The 20547-nt window shown below is 35.8% G+C and overlaps 1 protein-coding gene across 1 annotated transcript in view; it reads right to left on the bottom strand.

The window, feature by feature from the left end:
• The window catches only part of LOC145672785 (uncharacterized), an 877411-nt gene that overhangs the window by 292576 nt on the left and 564288 nt on the right, over positions 1 to 20547 (bottom strand). Inside the window, exon 3 of the mRNA XM_081741944.1 lies at positions 12813 to 12955. Coding sequence (XP_081598070.1) covers positions 12813 to 12955 — 143 coding nt within the window. The remainder of the gene's footprint in view (positions 1 to 12812; positions 12956 to 20547) is intronic.

Raw genomic sequence — 20547 nt, 5'->3', positions numbered from 1 at the left:
GCTTCTCTACAATTCGTCCAACCGCTGCTAATTCTTCTGTTTAGATCTTCTTCTGTTCTTGCATTTTCGATGTAGAATTGATCGCAAGTACTTGAATTTCTTCGTCATTACCACCCCTTTTTTTGTCCAGTTGTATTCTTGTATTCTCGATACGAGTAAACAACACGCGTAATCTTTAGACAATAACGTGTTACATTATGTTGGATACTATTATTACTATTATTATGGTATTTAGAAATTTAACACTCAAAGTCAGTGGCGTATTTAGGGGGGAGCTTCCGGGCTTAAGCCCACCCCAAAATCTTACTTACTACAGTAAAGTATATGAAATATCTTCCAGAATTTTCACATTTTCAGGCAAAGCCCCCCCCCCCCGAAAGTTAGCAAAGCCCTCGCCGAAACAAAATCGTAAATGCTCCACTGCTCAAAGTTTAATACATACATTCGTTAATAAATAGAACGAATTACTATTTGTATTTTTCATTTTATTCCACAATTTTTTCTCAGTTTTATTGTTTATGTTGGTATATTTTAAATTGGTAATGCCAATCTTCAATATCAGTCATAGTTGTTGGAAATCTTGTTTTAACCGTACGAAGAAAAGCGTCAAACGGTAGTAGAATTAAATTTATCCACTATACACTCATAAGGATGTGTCTCCTTTTGCTCAATCGTCATTAAAACAACATTCAACGCATTATATTTCTATCATCTTTGATCTCACAACGCATAAACAAGCGGACGTTTTTTTTTTTTTTTTTTTTCCTCGCAGGCGTATCATTTGCATATCTTTCTTAAAAGAGCAAAAATCAAAGGGAAAAATGTCATGAACCGAAATTATGCAGATTTATTCTTTTCTCTCCCCATGAAGAAGGAATTACGTAGACACAGAAGTGCTGTTGCCGTTTGTAATACGATAGCTTTTGAAATTCATTCTGACGCACGATGACTGAACTCAAAAACATTTGAATATGCATAAAATTAGTTTTATTTCAGGAACGTTTTTATGAATTACAACTGAGACAAAGTTAGCGAGTCTGTGTCTCTTTTGTATCTGTCGTATTATTTTAATTGAGGATACGTGTAAAACAATCTTTATACTACAACATAGTAGTATAAATAACTACAAAGGGTTTCGTCATTTAAAAAAAAAAATGTTTGTTGTTACTGTGAAATAAAGCGAGTTTGATAAGTTTATATTTTAAGAATGGAAAAGGACGCTAACATGTACAAGACTGTTCGTCTATACTACTGTGGTAATGCCAACGAACGTCAGAAGTACGAATCAATTTCACCTTTGTTTCACAAAATGAAATTTTTAGCTCAACGTCCAACTGCATACACAGGACCGGATTTCCCAATAGGCCCGGTAGGCCCGGGCTTATGAGCGCAAGCTCCTAGGGGGCGCACGGCCGAGAGAAAAAAATTAAAAAAAAATATCTAGAAATAAAAATAAATAGCCATAACTTAACAAATTTTTTAATTGATTAAAAAAATCAGGGTAATAAAGCATTCTAATTTTGAAGTTCATTCGAATAAATAATTGTTGGTAAAGTTAAACTATTTGCATCGTGGAGTGGTGTTTAAGGAATTAACATTTAGGCCTGATATAATTTTTTAATAAAGGTTTTTAGGAAAGTAACTTTAACCAGACTAGGGGGTGGAAAAGATTATTGGGCCTAGGGGCGCCAAAATACAAAATCCGGCGCTGTGCATACATTAAGGATTCGAACGATTAATGAAAGTGGGTGATTGTGAGAAGAATTAAGAGAATGCGAAAATAATGGAATTAATGGAATGAACCTCAATAGCTCCACATACACAATGTTGTCAACCACAAACTAATATGGATTAGGATCGAACTAGTGACCCCTTGTACCTGAGGTATGCGCTCTGCTCTTTCTTTATATAATAAACATCAGAACATTAGAGATGTGCACGAGTCGAGATTTAAGTTTGTCTCGACTCGAAAATATGTTTCTGTCTCGACTCGACTCGAATTCGACACGAGACAAAATATACGAGTTAAAATATACACAAACATCAGCCAGACCATTATGACTACCTAATTGTCAGTATGTCCGCCTTTGGCAAGGATAACAACAGCGACGCGTCTTGACATAGACGCAATGCTCCTTGGTAGGTCGCTGGAGAGAGTTGACACCACATATGCACACACAGGTCACCTAATTCCCGCAAATTCCGGGGAGGGGGGGTAACGCGCCCTGACGTCAAGTTCAATCACATCCCAGATGTGTTCGATTGGGTTCAGATCCGGCGAGTTGGGGGACCAGAACATCATTTGGAACTCGCTTCTGCGCTCCTCGAACCACCCCATCACACTCCTGGCCTTGTGAGATGGTGCATTATCTTTTCGAAAAATGTCATTACCGTTGGGAAACATGGTCGTCATGAAGGGTGTACGCAACCTGCAAGCAGTGTGCGATACGCCTCGGCCGTCATGGTGCCTTGCACGAGCTCCACTAGATACATGCATGCTCACGTGAACGTTTCCCAGATAATAATTAAGCCGCCGCCAGCTTGTCTCCGTCTCGCAGGTGCAAATGAGCTGTTCCCTTGGAACACGATGGATTCGCACCCTCCCATCGTCATGATCAAGAAAGTATCGGGATTCATCAGACAATGCAACGCTCTCCCACTGCGCTAAGGTCCATTGGCGACGGTCACGTGTTCATTTCAGTCATAGTTGCAGATGTGGTGTTAACATTCGCACATGAATGTGTCGTCGGCTGCAGAGGCCTATCGTTAGGAGTGTTCGGTGCACTGTGTGTTCAGACTAAAAAACAGTTTTTTACAGTCTTTTTCCCGAGCTTGGAAAATAAACGGAAAATTTGTTAAAAATTGAAATTTTCGAATATTTTCGAATAGGCCTATATTATGCTTTCAAAATGAAAACTATTTTGTATTTACTAGTTTAGAGTTAAGATAATTGAGTACTTATGTTTCTTAGATTACAATAGGGAAATTTTCTGCACAACTCATCCCAACACTTTAAAGTTAACACCATGATAGAACGGAGTTACGGGTACAAAAGAAACTAAAATATAATCCCAGATAGCTTAATTAGTATAGACACATTCAAATTATCTTGATCAATCTTACGAAGTTCCCCCTTGATGGCAGAGAAGAGTTAAAATAATGGGGACAGAATCATTTTAGTTAATATGTTAAATCAAACACATATTTTATAGAGATATCTTCCTTGTGCTATGTAAAATTTCCGGAAATTTTGAATCCATTAGAAAAAATCATTTGTTCGAAAATATTGACACAAACCGGAAAACATAATTTAAAAACTATTTCTTGGCCTGATGCTAGTAATCTTACTTGCTGTAACATGTCTGCAGCATTTAAATATACAATGTATTTCGCTAACGGAAACAAAAACTTAAAGCAGCAGGTTTTCATTCTACTTTTTAGTTTTCTGATTTTTGGTGAAATTCCTCTTTATTCATTGCATAATTTTCGAATAACTCAAAAAGAGAAATGATCTTATTTACACATACACACATATAGAATACCGCACAAGTAAGTAAATTTGAGCAGCGAGAAATATATTAAAGGGTTGAGTATGTGAAACTTCCGTTCGTTATTATTACAGACTAGCAGAATACCCGTTCTTCGCCCAGGCAGAATACGTTTCATTTTGAACATAAAGGGCACCAAAACTGTCACCAATGAACCTATGGAGCCTCAAAACTATGAATTCGACATTAATATCGGTAATTTTTAATTATCTTTACATGTCACTATCCCCCTTAGAGTAATAATGGGGCTGAATTTGGATTTAAACTGCTGGAAGTGTCACTGTTCATCTCAGCGACCCCGAAAACGATCGATTCGACATAAATATCGATCATTTTTCAAAAATTGTTATATATCTCCTATCTCCTCCAAGTTGTGGGACTGAATTTTGATTTAAACGACATCGGAAGTGTCACTGTTCATTAAAGCGACCCTGAAAATTATGGATTCGACATTAATATCTGCCATTTTTCCCTCTGCACTTCCTTCAAGTTGCATCTTCAAACTGAAATGATAAAACCATCCCGAGCCTTATTTCTGTTGAAAATTTTATCGAGGTCGGACTGATGATTCAAGAGTTATTAAGTTACAAACATAGCCACTTTCATTTTGATATGTAATAGATAATCTGTCGCACAAGAAAACATGGATTTGTTTACATACAGGATTTTGTACAAAAGTTTACATAAGTGTCTATATTAGAATATTAAATAATAGTAATTATATGTTTTAGTGCATGAGTATTAGTGAAATTTGCCTACTGGTCTTTCTCTTAAGAAGTAATTTGGGTAAAATTAACAAAATTTCACCAGATCAAAGAGCATATTAAGAACACAGTTTCATTCAAGAGACCTATTTGCTGCAACAGAAACACTTCATGATGGTAGGCTTGTACGTAACTGTAAAAGTTCGGTAATTAATGCACATACACGAATAAACGACATAACAGAAATGAGTGCAGACTATTAATTTTCAACTAGCTGAACCTGCACTCTCTACACAGCACATCATTCACATATGAGCATGAATCTCCTTGTTATTCCTCATATCTGTACATGTCCCTTTACAGATACTAGTGAAGGACGTGTTCATAAAAATCGGCAAAGGGTATCATAAAGGGGAAATTTTTTCGATTGTTTTTTTTTTCAATATCTCGCACCGTTTGCAAGATTTGAGCCCAGTTCTGGTTGGAATTTCTAATTCATATATGACCAGTGGTTTTTTTTGCATGCAGTATGTAATAAGTAAATAAATTGCACCCACAATTAATTATGTCAATGATATACGGTGTTCATTGGGCAAAACACTCCAAACAATGAAGATTAATCTTAGACTAGAGAAATGGTTATCCTTCGTTTTCCATTATCATTTGGCCATGAAACAAACGCCTGAGAGATATACAACTCCTATTTACAACTATGTGATGTTGAAATATATAACTCGTAGGGTATGATGCTTTACTTTTTAAAAAAATTTCAGTACTTCCAGTGTACCCCTAAAAATGTAATAAAAACTAATGGCCATGTTTTTTTTTTTTTTTTAATATTCAATTAGAACTGGACAATTTACATAAAATTTTGAATCGACCAGAGAAAACGGCACGTTTCTAGCACTTGTGAGTTTCGAGATCTCATTGTCGAAAGGATTGGAGACAAGCATATAAACTTTTCTGTGGGGACAAACATATAAATCTAGTATTTTCATATATAGATAATGATTGGAATAGTTTTGTTTTCTAGTGCTTTTTTTAAATATTCGCAATATTGAAATTTCTGAACTTACATTTTTCACGCGTTTGAAAAAAGGGATTCCATTACTAGTAAAATTGACCTAATACAAACATTTTTCTTCAATTTTCCAATATTTCCGGAAAGAAATCGAAAAAAAACTTTTTTTAACCAACAGGTTCAAAATTTCCGGAAAGTTTACAACACTAGTTCAGACACACTTGTGCTTTGCTCAGCATTAAAGTCGGATGTTAGTTCCGACAGTTCGCTGTATAACGACTTACCGAGGGTAGTCGTCAACCTGGTTCGTCGAAATGTGATATACAAATCTCGAGTGGTAGTAGTCTTTAATAATTATATACTATCGTTCTCACCATTTATATAAAAATGATAACGTCGATAAACAGTGCTAAAAATGGTTTATTAGTTGATATACTTTATAATATATTTTCCTTAACACTGTCAAGCACACAAACTCGCTGACTCGGTATCCATAAACATGTACATAGCAACAACTATCCCATAATAATCTCTTACATATCTTAAAAACATTCTTCTTCTGTTATTATTAAATTAACATTCTATGAAGTATAGTGCATATGTATGAGCACTTTCTGCCCAAGGTACAGGTAATTATTACCCTATCCAAAGTATTTTGTTATATAAAATGTCGCCCGACAAATGGACTGAATATAAAAGTCATAAGCGAGTTTGGCTTTTATGTTCAAGAACCACTGGTCCGTTTACAATACTGTTCTTACATTGCATATGTCCATCACATTTTGATCGCACCTCATATATATCTTCATTACATTTCATATATATATATATATATTTATAACAAATATTACACTTCATCAATACTTATTTTTAATTACATTCATTATATTATTATTATATTTTCTTATTAAAAATATCGTCGCTCATTTATTTAATCGTTGAAGGGTGCGAATTCAAAAAGCGAAGGGACAAACATGAGTTACAAATAGTCAGGGCGCATTATATGATAATCATTTTAGGTGATATTTTAAAATAAACATTAGATTAATAAGGCATCACAACATAGAAGAATCTCATTCAAGATAGTTGTCGAATATTTAGTTTTATAGAATAGATCTTCTTCTTAACATAATCTTTGACAGTTAAGTTTTTTTTTTTTTACACAAATCAATCTAATATAAATAACCTTTGCTTTTAATCATTTATGAATCGAATTATAATTCTTACATATATTAAAAACATTTGAGAATTATCATTGATTAATGAGAATTAAAGAGAATTAAATTGAATAAAAATAAAATAAATGTTCATGAAAATCTATAACTGATATGAATTTAACTTAATTTCATTAACGGTAATCAGGTTACATTCATACTTGCATATGAATTTAATAAAGTACATTGTACTGCACAATCATTATTATGTCCCGTATTATTGTTCTGTACAGGAATTACTTCAATACCTGGATCCGGATGTGAAGTGCCATCTCTTGATCTCCAATTATGTCTATCCGCGTAGTTTGCTGTATTCCTAGAATTTCGCCATACATTCGGTCTATTTTTAAACCTATTTTGATTATATGGTCTAACATATGAATTGCTACGATTAATTAGGTTAGGCGGATTCCCTACATAACTTTGTCTATTTTGCTCGTTTTGACTGCTAGAATTTACTCGGCTTAGGTTATGTTCCGTATTGTTCACACTTCGAATATTCAAATTCCGAACAGGCACAAAATGATCTGAATTATTCTTATTTTTACCCATTCCTGCTTGTTGATTCATAACATGGTATTGAGTTTCATAGCATTGGACAAGCATTAATAAATGGTTGAAACTCATACACTGTGTGGAAAATAAGATCTGTTGTAACTTAAATGGAAGCAAATTTCGAATTGATGCTATTATTCTCGATTCCGATTGCAATGGATTAACGACCTTTAATTCGTTGTATGTATTTACAACAAACTCTACAACAGATTTATGCAATCGAGGATTGAAGTGTTGATTTCTAATGGTGGCATCTCTATTTGCCAGTAAAAAGTCATTTTCATAATTCACGATCAATGCCGCTTTGAATTCATCATATGTACTGATGTGATCACGTACTGCTTTAAACCATAGTGAACAAGGTGGGAGTAATACATGAGGGATTAATTTCATATATTGTGATCTATCTATACACATTATATTACACTCATCCTGGAATTTCTCTAAGAAAGAAGTAGCATTCTCGTTACACTTACCACTGAATTTACTCATGGCTCGTATTTCACTCATCTTAACACTTAATTTTACCTTCCTTTTATCATTCCATGTACCCATTGGGTGACAGTTCCTATTCACGACGTGATGTGTCGTTACACCATCTATGTTTCGTACATCTGTACTCTTCGGATGACTTTCTTCTAAAATGATATCCTCATCAGATACTGGCGAAGGTGGGTTCATCTCTGGTGAGTGTGGAAATTCCAAGCGACCATCACACGGGTTATTATAGTATGTGTGGTCCTTAACCTGTAGCATTCTAATTTCTTCCTGTAACGTAGCTAACAATTGCGTGTTTGTACGTATGTTGTTAGCATTACTGATGACTTGGATCTTTTGTTGTTGAACAGAAGATTCGGTTACTTCTAAATCCTTTTTTATATTACTGATTTCTTGGCTCAGGTGGTTGTGATTACTCTGGCATTGCTCCGATATTCCTTTTAATTTTTCCTCGAACTGCGAGGTGATATCGCTCATCGTCTGGATAATTAATTGTTTTGTTTCATCCGACTTCTGTTCCATTCGTTTGCTTAATTCCTCGTATTGTTTGTTAGATTCATCTGACTTCTGTTCTATTCGTCTACTTAATTCTTCAGAGTTATGCTTCATCGTCTGCTTTAACTCAGTAGACATCTGCATCAATTGCTGGTGTAATACTAGCAAGATTCGATCTTCTGATGATGTCATTTCTGGTGCTACATTATGTTCACCATTGTCACTATTATGGGATTCCTTTTCCATTGTTTCATTGTCCATTTTTCTTATAATTGTTCTACCACTTCGTAATATGGTCAAATTTGTATTCATTAACTATATGACAAAAAGAAAATTCAACCTTACTCTGCTTCGGGATGTGAATTTGCGGTATGGTCCCGGGTGAGGTAAACCAAAATTTTTAACTAATCCCGGTGTGAAGGCACCAAAATTTTTATAACGACTTACCGAGGGTAGTCGTCAACCTGGTTCGTCGAAATGTGATATACAAATCTCGAGTGGTAGTAGTCTTTAATAATTATATACTATCGTTCTCACCATTTATATAAAAATGATAACGTCGATAAACAGTGCTAAAAATGGTTTATTAGTTGATATACTTTATAATATATTTTCCTTAACACTGTCAAGCACACAAACTCGCTGACTCGGTATTCATAAACATGTACATAGCAACAACTATCCCATAATAATCTCTTACATATCTTAAAAACATTCTTCTTCTGTTATTATTAAATTAACATTCTATGAAGTATAGTGCATATGTATGAGCACTTTCTGCCCAAGGTACAGGTAATTATTACCATATCCAAAGTATTTTGTTATAGCTGCCTGTCCTGTTTTACCAGTCTGCCCAGCCTACGACGTCCGACATCTGCAATAAGGTTTCGCTACTTGTTGAAGACACTCACCACAGCACTCCTCGAACACCGACAAGTCCTGCAGTTTCCGAAATTCTCGTGCCGAGTGTTTCTGAGTGAAAACTTTCTTCAAAATAATACTAAAAATTATAGAAAGATTTTCGAGACATTCGAATCGAGTCGAGATTTTTACAAGCAGTCTCGAATCGACTCGAAAGTTCGAATCGAGATATACGTTTGTCTCGACTCGTCTGGAATTTTAAAAAGTGTCTCGACTCATGCGCATCCCTACAGAACACATTAATCATACAGCATGGCAATATCTATTAAAGTGGGATGCAAGAAATTATGAATATACTATTTTTAATTTGGCATCTATAACAGATATGTAGTTCCCAAACTGTTTCCGTTTGATATTCTCTATGCTCTTTCATCAGTCTACAATAATTAGTTTCTGACTGAATTAAATATACCACAGTTACACCACATATCCAGGTAAAATTAAAAAAAAAATGAAATCTCTCATTTTTATGTCCCACGGTTATGCCGGTTAGGCTAAAGGAGACGGTGATGATGAGAAATGAATGCAATGAAGAAAGTAGGAGGAAACGGGATACCCTCGAGAAATTCCACGATCACGGTGTTTGTCCACCACAAAATCCAGACGGCGCGAGCTGAGATCGAACCAGGGACCTCAAGCACCAGAGGTGAACGCTCTACCACTGAGCCACCGCGCCCGCATCACACATCCAGGTGTTTGTGACGAGGATAGTATAAAAATGTTAGGAAAGAAAAGTACTAACGGCGAAATATGCTTGATTCCAAAACAACAGAGAATATGTATAAAATTTGTGAAGGTCAATCAATCAGTAAATCACAACTGGATATCCGATGTTGTAAAGTATCGTCTCCTACTACAAAGCGAAAATGTCTATATACATTAATCTGATTTTCTGTTCCTTCATATGAGTGTGTATTATGTAAGGTATAGTCCGCAGCAAAAAAACCTGCAACATGAGCATGTAAGTTTATTGTGAAACTACGCTTAACAGCGCAGGGAATCAACATAACGTCTAAGTGGAACGAATCGCGCCAGGAGAAACATCGGCGTCCTAAACTCCACACTTATTTTGGAGCAAGAAACTTCGTCGTTTCACAATAAACTTACATGATCATGTTGCAGGTTTTTTTTTTTTTTTTTTTTTTTTGCTGCGGACTGTACAATTCGGTACCATGTAGAATTCTAATGACATTTACTACCTCGTTATTAATCTTGTCCAACTCTTATCCCAATTATAGTTATGGAATTAGTCTATTTGTTTAACATCAACAAATTGTTTACACTGACACGATTGATACAAAATCTTGATATACCGATGTTTGGGAATGACTATGTCTATCATCATGTAGCTAGCGTTCAACAGTACATTGTACACGTATTTTACATTTTGTAATAGGATTGACATATTAAGAGAAGGGGTTACTGCCGTGGCGTGTGTCCAATATATACCCCATAATTCATTAAAACTAGGTATATGGAACTGTAATTTAAAATTCCATTTAAACAAAAATAAGGCAGTGTCGGAAGTATCTACCAAGCTGAGATCTCCAACATTTTTAGGTTGAGTAAGAACATGCATAGGTATCTTTAAAATGTTGCCTCGCCAAACAAACCAATAAATTGCAGCTTGCATAGAATGAACGATATCTTGCGAATGGTATAACAAGACTTAACTACCAAAGAGGAGCTGTAATATATGTGTTAATAATCCAAACTCGCTGTTCAAGATAGTAGCACGAAATTTCCTCGATTGACATAAACCATTTACCGTGTGAGCGGCTACATTCATGAATATTACAAGAGTTCTCTAATATTTACTGCAAAAGAGGGATATACGAGGGGTGATTGGAAAGTTTTAAGACTGGGCTTGTAATTTAAAAATGGCAGTACTTACAGACTATTTTGATGGATCTCCTTCAAAGTAGTCCTTGCTGAATAAACACACCGATTCCAGCGGTCTTTCCACTTCTGGAAGCATTACTGAAAATTATTTTCCGTGATGGTGTGAAGCACTCTCTCCGTATTTGCTTCAATGTCCTCACTTGAGTCAAACCTTTTCCCTTTCAATGACAATTTTAATTTAGGAAAGAGGTAGAATTCGGACGGGGCCAAATCTGGGGAATACTGGGGTTGCGGAAGCAGAGGAATGTTGAATTTGGCCAAAGATTCCTGGATCGAGAACGCACAATGCGCTGATGCATTGTCGTGGTGGAGAATCCAATTCTTCTCTTTCCAGAGGGCAGGCTTTTTCCGCCGCACATTTTCGCGCAGACGCTGAAGGACACTTTTGTAGTATTCCTGGTTGACTGTCTGCCCCTTAGGGGCAAATTCATAATGCACGATACCCTTAGAATTAAAAAAAGAAAACACCAACATTTTCTTTACATTTGACAGACTTTGTCGCGCTTTCTTTGGTCTTGGAGAATCTGAGCTCTTCCAGTAAGAAGATTAGGCCTTTGTTTCTGAGTAATACCCATAAAGCCATGATTCATCACCTGTTATTACCCTATTCAAGAAATCTAAGCCCATTTCGGCTAGATTAAACAGTTCTTGGGACACTTCAAGTCTGTGTTGTTTCTGCTTGTGTAACAACACTTTTGGAATGAATTTCACGGACACTCAACGCATGTTCAAATCATCAGTTAAAATTAACTGAACAGCATAGAAAATTAAATTAAATTCATGTCTTCAGCCATCTCCCTAATTGTAAGTCTACTGTTCGAGCGCACTAAATCGCCAACTTTTGCAATGTTTTCGTTAACTTTTGATGTTGAAGGCCGGTCAGACCGGGGGTCATCGTCTACTGACTCGCGGCCATCTTTGAATCTGTGAAACCAGACAAACACGTTTGACCGGCTCAGGCATTTGTCTCCAAAAGCTGTTTTTAAGAGTTCGTAAGTCTCCGAAGCAGATTTCCCAGTTTTAAAACAACATTTCACACAAACGCTTTGTTCCAATTTTTCATCCATTTTGCGCACTTAACAATCCGTCAAGACACACACACGCTCCCACTCAACTGATTGCTACGCCGTAGTGAATAAAGATATCTCGGTGCATGTTTCAACATGCCTCAAGGACACACCAAGCCACCGCTTCCATGCTAACGGGCAATTAAATCTACTCCTCCTGAGCAGTGTTGCCAACTGTATTAAAACTTTCCAATTACACCACGTACTACTTATTCAGCATCTTGTCTTTAATACCTCAAAAATGAAGGTGATTTTTCACCATTTTATTTAACTCACTTTTTCACTCTGTCCAAATCATTCGCTCACTATTGTCAATCATATTTGTTGATCAAATCTTATGATTTCATTGACTGTTTGTTCTCTCAAATTCTACAAGCACTTTCACTCGTTTTTAGTTTCTACTCAATCTATGTTTATCCAAAATATACATAAATAAAACATCCTTTATATATAGTTTTTTATTTCCTGAAATTGGTGTTTGACCATCATTAGGAGCTCAACTATTTCCTATGCTCTGAACATCTTTATAGAGATTTTCAGACGTGTCTATCGTCTAAACTAAGCGCATTTGAACCATGCTGATTGAAACTTTTGTCTTGTTTTAGATTTAGACGGTCTCCCGATGTTGTTTTGGTTTATTGTTATACCAGCCAGTATAACAGGATATCTATGTAGAATGATTAGCAAGAAGAAAATGACATAGGTTATTTATTTAATTTATGACTTGTTTATTTTAAGTAGTCATATTTATTCAATTTTGAAACTTGGACTTGTCGACAACAAGTCTGCTATTTATGTTCGTATAAAAGTGATAAAGACTTCATCCTGCATGTAAATAATAAAACTTTGATCCAATTTATTAAACTACTACTAATAATTGTACTCACCTGTTCGGAAGAGCGGTTCATCACACAAATTCGCAAACACCTTTCTAGCTCCAAGAACATTCTGGTTGAAAAGTTGTCTCTTGTCTTCCTCCAAACAAGTTTGTGCATACCGATCGATGCAATGCATTCCACTCTTGAAAGCACTGCAATAACAGAAAAAATATAACATTTGATAATACGAGTAGCTTTGATTAGGTATAAACCCTATTGAGAAACTACAGTGTACAAATTTAACACATATTTTAAAACTAAATCGGTTGGGATGATTTATTTGAACTGCATTTATGTGGCATGGTAGTTGTTATATGTGATGGACTCCAGTGAAATTAATCACGAATATTTCTGTATATTATTAGGTTAAAAATATCCTTGTCTCACAAAGAAAACTAACTAAAAATACTTGTAGAATGGACATTTCTGTATACGTATTAGGTAGTTCTTTTAAATCTGAAGTTATATGAAATGCTCATAATAAAAATTAACTAAAGAAAACATTGTAAATACCGTAATAAAAGAAACATTTTATTCATGTTGTTCTTGTATGTTGTTCTTCCAAAGCTGTTCCCATTGACCTAGTACAATAGTTCGCAGTACAACTGTTGTGTCGCAGTCTCATAAAGTGTGTCGTGAAATTTGGGAATGTAATGAGCCAATTAGTCAGAATCAATTGAGAGCCAAACTGTAACAGTCAGCGTCTCCAACGGCAGTAACAATGTTCAGTAATATATAGAGTCACTACTTTAAAAAAAACATAGTTTTACACTATTATCAGTGGCGTACACCACTAGGAGGGTTTTTGGGATTTTAACCCTCTTGAGAAATATATTATGGGAAAAGAAACATTTACTATATTAAGATGCATGTTCTGAAAGGAAATGAGATTGAATGTTTGACACCCGCTTGATAAAATACTGCGTATTCCACTGACGTATAATTTATATACGTAGGTAATTTTAATGTATCAAACAAATATGTCGCGATGTTGTAAGTATACAATGAAGTGTATCGTAAATCAAAAAAGGTTGAGTACTACTGACAGTGTAGCTTGTGTAGTGTAGTCGAACAATCTGAGGCGTTAGGCTGAGGATCGTGAAGAGAAATCAATCGGATCCTCGGACAAATAATCGTGATCCACCGGTGTCGGTTTTTTTTTTTTTTTTTTTTTTTTTTTACAGTTTTCACTGTATCTCAATGGCTTACGTCCAAAGTACTAGTTGGGATGTTACGAGGGGTGTTTCAGATACCGGAATACTTCTCAATGAAGATCTTCGTTGCGGAATTGGAATTAAAAATCTACTCATTCTTTAATTCTGAGATTTCGAAATTACGGAATCGCGAAACTTTATCTTGGGACTTCGGAACTTCATACTTCCAGAATCTCGAAATTTTACCCCACCACTTCGGAATTTACGTAGAAAGGTCTGAATTCCGGAATTGGAGAACCTCAGCCAAAATTTCGAAATCTCGGAATTGTAGTTCAAAATTTCGGAATTGGGAAACTTCAATCCAACATTTCCGAATCGTGGAATTTCGGAATATGCAACAACGGTACCGGCAATTTAGATTCTCGGAACGTCGATGTTTCGGAATCTTTGCTATCGAAATTAAGGAATTAAGGAACTTTGATTTTTGTAATTTTAGAATTCCTTACTTAGATACAAAATTTCAGAATCTTTGGCCTTATAATAGCATAGTTGCGAGATCGACATCAGCACCGAGACGAATCTCTCTGATACTGAAATTTACTACTATATTTTGCCCATTGTCAGTGGCGGTAATAGATATTTCGCTCCATCCTTTTTCCAGAGTCGAAAATGATTTAACCAGTTATGATTTCAGGGTGTGACCAGGGAGAAAGTCTGACGTAGACATATTTATGATCCTCACAGCGTGCAGTACTAGTATTTTTGTATTATTACTTTTACTCCTTGTGTACGGCAATTTTCCCAAGTGGAAATCTGAAACCCAGTATCACAGCCAGTGGACCAACTAGCACAATATGGAAGATGTATGTATGTCTGTTTCTGAGCCTGAGTTCAAAATGATATATGAAAACAGAACATGAACAGAGAGATAACATGAAGAAATACACCAAGAATTATAATTGAATACTATATATAATAATTTAGCAATTACAGCTTCGTTGACCAGATATTCCCTGCATTGCACACTTCAAGTCATATTCATTTGGTAACACTCCACACTCGTTCTTAATCGTAATACCCAGAAGCAAGATTCCAGACACACGTATTTGGTTAATAATAAATCATCATTGTTTTTCCTTCATAAATCCTTGGTCTTTAATTTCTTGTATTTGGAAAATGTGCTCCAAACCTCAGTGAAAGCAAGTGGTTCGGAGTTCATGTAAATAGTAGATCTTTTTATCGAAATATTGGTATTACATAATGGCAAAGAGAAAAAAAAACTATTTTTTTTTCTACATAGACAGTAAACCTTCCTTAATATCAAAAATATGTTATATTATTACAAGGAAGACATCAGAACATGATTGATCTGAAAAGCCAACAAATGTAAACATAGGTAATCTTTATGGGTGTAGAAGATAAATCCACTGACTGACTCACTCTAATCAACAGATCTCCGAACCTTAAAATTTAGTGGAAATGTTTTTCTTGTACCCTAAGCTGTGGATAAAACGAGGTTTTGGAAATTGCATATCCTAAGGGAGGTGGGGATCTTACATATGTATATATGAAGTATATTTGCATTTGCCAGATCTCCCAAATTACAAAGCATAGACTCTTGAAATTTTTTATAAATGTTCTCCTTGCACCCTGGGCTGTAAATAATTCGGGAGTTGCGTATTCTTAGGGAATGAGGTGCTTAAGAGGCCTCATCCCGGCGAAATTAAAATACCGCTAATTTTACAGTAATTATGTGATATCTTCAAATAGATAAAAGATAATCGAAATGTGAAACACGAGCACCCAAGACAATATCATTTTACATGAGATATCGTTATCACGACTCATTTATCTGCTTTCGATTTCGAGCCATTTTGAATAACGGCATTTATTTTCGCGTTTCTAAACGGCTGAAAACGGAAAGCCACTAGGTGACTTGTGATAACGGCACCTTACGAAAAATAATATTGTCTAGGGCGCTCTTGTTCCACATTTCAATTACCTTTTATCTATTTGAAGATATCGCATAATTACTGTAAAATTAGCGGTATTTTAATGTTGCAGGAATGAGGCCTCTTAAATAATTTATATATATTTTTTTATCGAATTTTCTCACAGGAAAGAAGAGGCGCTAACCCTGATGGAGACCACAGAAAAGAATTAGTGGCCGAAAATTCGGTAATAATAATAATAAAAGCAAATTAACGGTAATAATTTTAATGTCATTTACATAATATTCATATACTTGTAATGTAGGAACTGAAATTAATATTTATATAGTTAGATATTCATCGTTTAATATGAGCCAGCCTTGGGACTAAGTATATACCTAGGTATATTAAAAACCTCATATTGATGTCTTTTTAGCTGATATCTGGCAACCTGAATTGTTCCTCAAAGGTTGTACAGAAATCAGTACTATTGGAAAATTTTAGGGATGCGCACGAGAAGTGACTTAAGGCTAGCTTGTCTCGTCTCGAGAAGATGCTTCTCGTCTCAAAACAATATGAATGACTATCTCGTGTCATCTCAAAGAGTGTTTCGAGACTAGACAAAAATAATACTAGGTAAAGTACAAAATTTTAAGTGTCGGAAATCTACAACATTCTGATTAACATGCAGTAAATATCCCAAGTTATTACGAACTAGTGGCGGAGATATAGGGGACCTAAAGTGTCATCCTTCTTATGATAATAAAGATTTTATTACTAATGGTAAGACTCGGATTCCGTACTTGTAACTACACTAAAACAGTTTTGAGTGTTTGATGAAACAAAGTATTTATTAACCAATACTATGTTTTTCACATTTCACTTAGTTGCGGGTTGTCCATTACTATGTTTGATGCGTAATGTTAGTTTTAGAGCTATATTGTAAGTTTTTTTATTTATTTTTTCTTTCTGCCGAAAATTATTTTCATTTTGTTTAGATGAAGTAAGTCATGGCGCAAAAGTTCCGGTCGCCAGGTCTCCATTAGCGACTAGAAGTTTAGAACTGGCGTCCAGTGTTCAGTAGGAATGATTTCAGCCTAAACTCACAGGGTTGCGCAGTTTCTGTTTCGCACGAAAATAATTATCACTGAGTGAGAGAAAACACGGAATGTGAAGTCTTCGCAACGTTGTAATTCGCCATTCCTTTCCCACCCTCAATCGAAATGTTTTGCCTCCTGGCGCTTCAATGCGAGAGATTGTTCCCCGCTATTTGAAGCTAGAACAGCTGAGGGGACATCCCAATGCCTAAAATAGATCAACCAATCCGTCACGATATCAGTGATAAAAAAAAAGGATAAATAACAATAATGGCTCTCATAATTTATACGTGAGAAATACTGGCGACCATCATTTTGGGATTGGCGAGTGCGTCTGACTTTGAAATTTTGCGCCCTGAAGTAAGTGCAACCTACATTTCAGATTTTACACTTGAAAAAAGAAGGAGGCTGACTATATATAATGGAGTACCAATACTTTTACATGAAAACCCTAGAACAACCTCAATCAAGATGATAGGCGTGTTTCGAATTCAGGACTTCCCAATGCTAAATCAACGATATACCAACTGACCAATTAACTCTTGACACACACACACACAAATGGTTATCTTCAAAATTTTATTGGAGCCTTCCCTGCTTTCTCCTTCTTCAGAAAATCATTCTGGCCATGCTACTGGACGAAAGCAATTGATAATCGGACAATATGAGAACGATCAATGGAGATTTGACTGGGCTGGGTTAAAATTTTTAGTTATTTTAATATGAATCTGCAACCCTGATTGATGTCCACGAGAGATATCTCAACACAGCGTAATTTACATTGCTTGATGTTATCTTCTGTTCATGTGTTCCGGTTTGGTTCTTTCTAGCCTACCCTGTAGTCACAGAAAATCCCTTTAAACGTCTGACTTTACGTACAATATAATCACATATTCTTCGTGACTGAGAAACCTTTATTTTTCTGCCTCATTGTAGCAGGTGGGAGGAAAGAAAATAGGACTGAGAAACCTTTATTTTTCTGCCTCATTGTAGCAGGCGGGAGGAAAGAAAATAGGACTGAGTCTTAGTGTAAATTCTGTTGCTCGCAGCGGTGTCGAGAATTTTGCGCCTGGGAAATTTGAGCCCTACCTCAAGAAGAGGGAAAATTGCGCCCGCGATGTACCTGCACCGGGAAGTTTGTGCCCTACAAAATAAAAGAACTTGTTCGAGCTCACGCACCTGCTCGGAGGGGCGGACATTACAGAGTAAACAGTCCTCCCCCAGCCATGCCACCTGTGATTTATTTTCATTGGGGCTATATAAGGGGAGAATAGACTTCAATATAAGTCATACAAGCACAACGGATCAACGCAATTCTGTGTTTGAAGTGTAATTCCAGCAAGTAAACATATTGTATACATAGTTTTCTTGTAATATTATTGAAATGATTTTACATTCACTTTACATTTACTTTTCTATATTTTGTGTCCTGAAAAGCCAAACAGCACTTAAGGATTGGAGACAGAGAGATCTGGGTAGAGTCAAACAGCCTTGTATAGATTAAATTACACTCACATAGTTTAGTTAATTATATTACTTTATATTATAAAACTGAAAGTGACTCTTAATCTCTTGAACCAAACGACCGATCTCGATCAAATTTTCAACATAGACAATGTTTAGCCTTACAAGGTACTTATCTATTCACCTTGACGATAGAACTTAGGAGAAGGGGAGGGAGAAGTTAACAAAAATAAATAAAACTTAATAACTCTTGAACCAAACGACCAATCTCGATCAAATTTTTAACCTAGATGAGGTTCGAACGTAAGATGGTTTTTGTCGTATCACTCTAGCGGTGTAACGTAAGGGAAGGGAAGGAGCAGAGACATTTAAAAATGAACGAACATCACTGATATTAGTGTTGAATCTATAGTTTTGGGGGCTGCTGAGATGAACAGTGGCTCTTCCAATGCTGTTTAAAAGTAAATTCAGTCCCGTAGCTTTGGAGAGGGGGAAGGATATACATAAAAATGATTTAAAATGATCGATATCAGTGCCAAATCTATAGATTTCAGGCCGCTGACATGTACAATGTCACTTCTGATGCTGTTTAATTCCAAATTCAGCCCCGTAACTTAGGGAAGAGGAGTTACATAAAAATGGTTGGAATTACAAATATCAGTGTCGAATTCATAGTTTTCGGGGTCACTGAGATGAAAATTGACACTTCCGAAACCGTGCCTCGCAACATGGGAAGGGGATGGAATATATAAAACTCATCGAAAATGACCGATATCAAAGAGCGCTTTAGTAATAGTAAAAAGTGTCTGACTATCGGAACATATTACTGTTTCTCTTAATTTAATCCAGCGAAGCGGGTAATTGATGCTAGTATATATATATATATATATATATATATATATATATATATATATATATATATATATATATATATATATATTGTAAATTTTTTAGTATAATGAAAAATTCATTCCCATGGATTGCCCTTTAGTGAACAAAAATTGTATTTTTTTTTTCATTTGTTAGGAATATCATAATGGTTGAAGCAACAATCATTGAGACGACGAAAGGCAAGCTTGGTTCAAGTGTGAGTGAAAGTTACTTTACACGATACAGAAACAGTTGAATTGTAGGGCTCAAACCAAGGATGTTATAAAATAAAGGATCGTAAAGCCATACGTCACAGGTTGGCCACACCTACTCTGCCCAATCCGCTCCACTAAGATCGCAATGTTTCGAGCCAACAATCATGGCGGAAACGAGAGTAACCAATCAGACGTGCCGGTTTAGACGATGCTCGGTTGTTTTTGGCTTCATAGAGTTCACATGATAAAGATACGTATAGGCAGATCCTCTATTTTATAACATCCTTGGCTCAAACATTCCAATGAAAATACATAGAGGGCGCATTTTTCCCTCTTTCTGGGGTTGGGCACAAAATTCTCGCATCCGCTCGCAGCATGGAAGGAAGGCAGAAATTCCAAGGATAATTTCTTTCTGCTTCTCGCGTGCGATGTTTTCTTTCGCGTTTATACGTGAGAAAAACGTAAAATATACTGTGACATAATACATCACAGCATGCGCTATTCCAAACGGGATGAACCGTAGAGTTGGCGGTTCCTAACACTTCAGAGTTCCCACTTTCTGCCGAAGCATTTCGTGTTCACTTCTGTCAAGTTTTACATTTTTCCTATTTTGGAGGCACCTTGAAGTCAAAGCATATCTGAGAATTCTGTTGAGAGCATATTTGGGAGATATGCCCAGTAGGGAATCCCTTGCGTAACCATTGGACACTGCTGAAATATCTGAAATAGATATTTCTGGACGGCTTATGTTGGACTTCCTTTACGCTGATATGAAGCACCATTCCACACAATTTCTCGAATTCAAAGTCACACGATCTCAAATGTAGCTTTTCCATTATTAGTAGGGATCTAGCTCTGAAATTGTCCAATTCTTCGCACAGGTCCATATGATCTTTCTTCTTCTTTTGATATGAGGAATCGCTCTTTACAATTTGTCGATAAAGTTCAATAACATTCTGCATATTCTTATGAAAAGTTTCTGAGTAATTTCGAAAATCTAAAACAGCGTATCC

This window comes from Thermobia domestica, chromosome 16 (genome assembly GCF_964235325.1).
Source record: "Thermobia domestica chromosome 16, izTheDome1.hap1.1, whole genome shotgun sequence".
In the NCBI taxonomy this organism is placed as follows: Eukaryota; Metazoa; Arthropoda; class Insecta; order Zygentoma; family Lepismatidae; genus Thermobia; species Thermobia domestica.
Note: the sequence above shows the minus strand (reverse complement) of the source record. Positions and strands in the feature narration are given on the sequence as shown.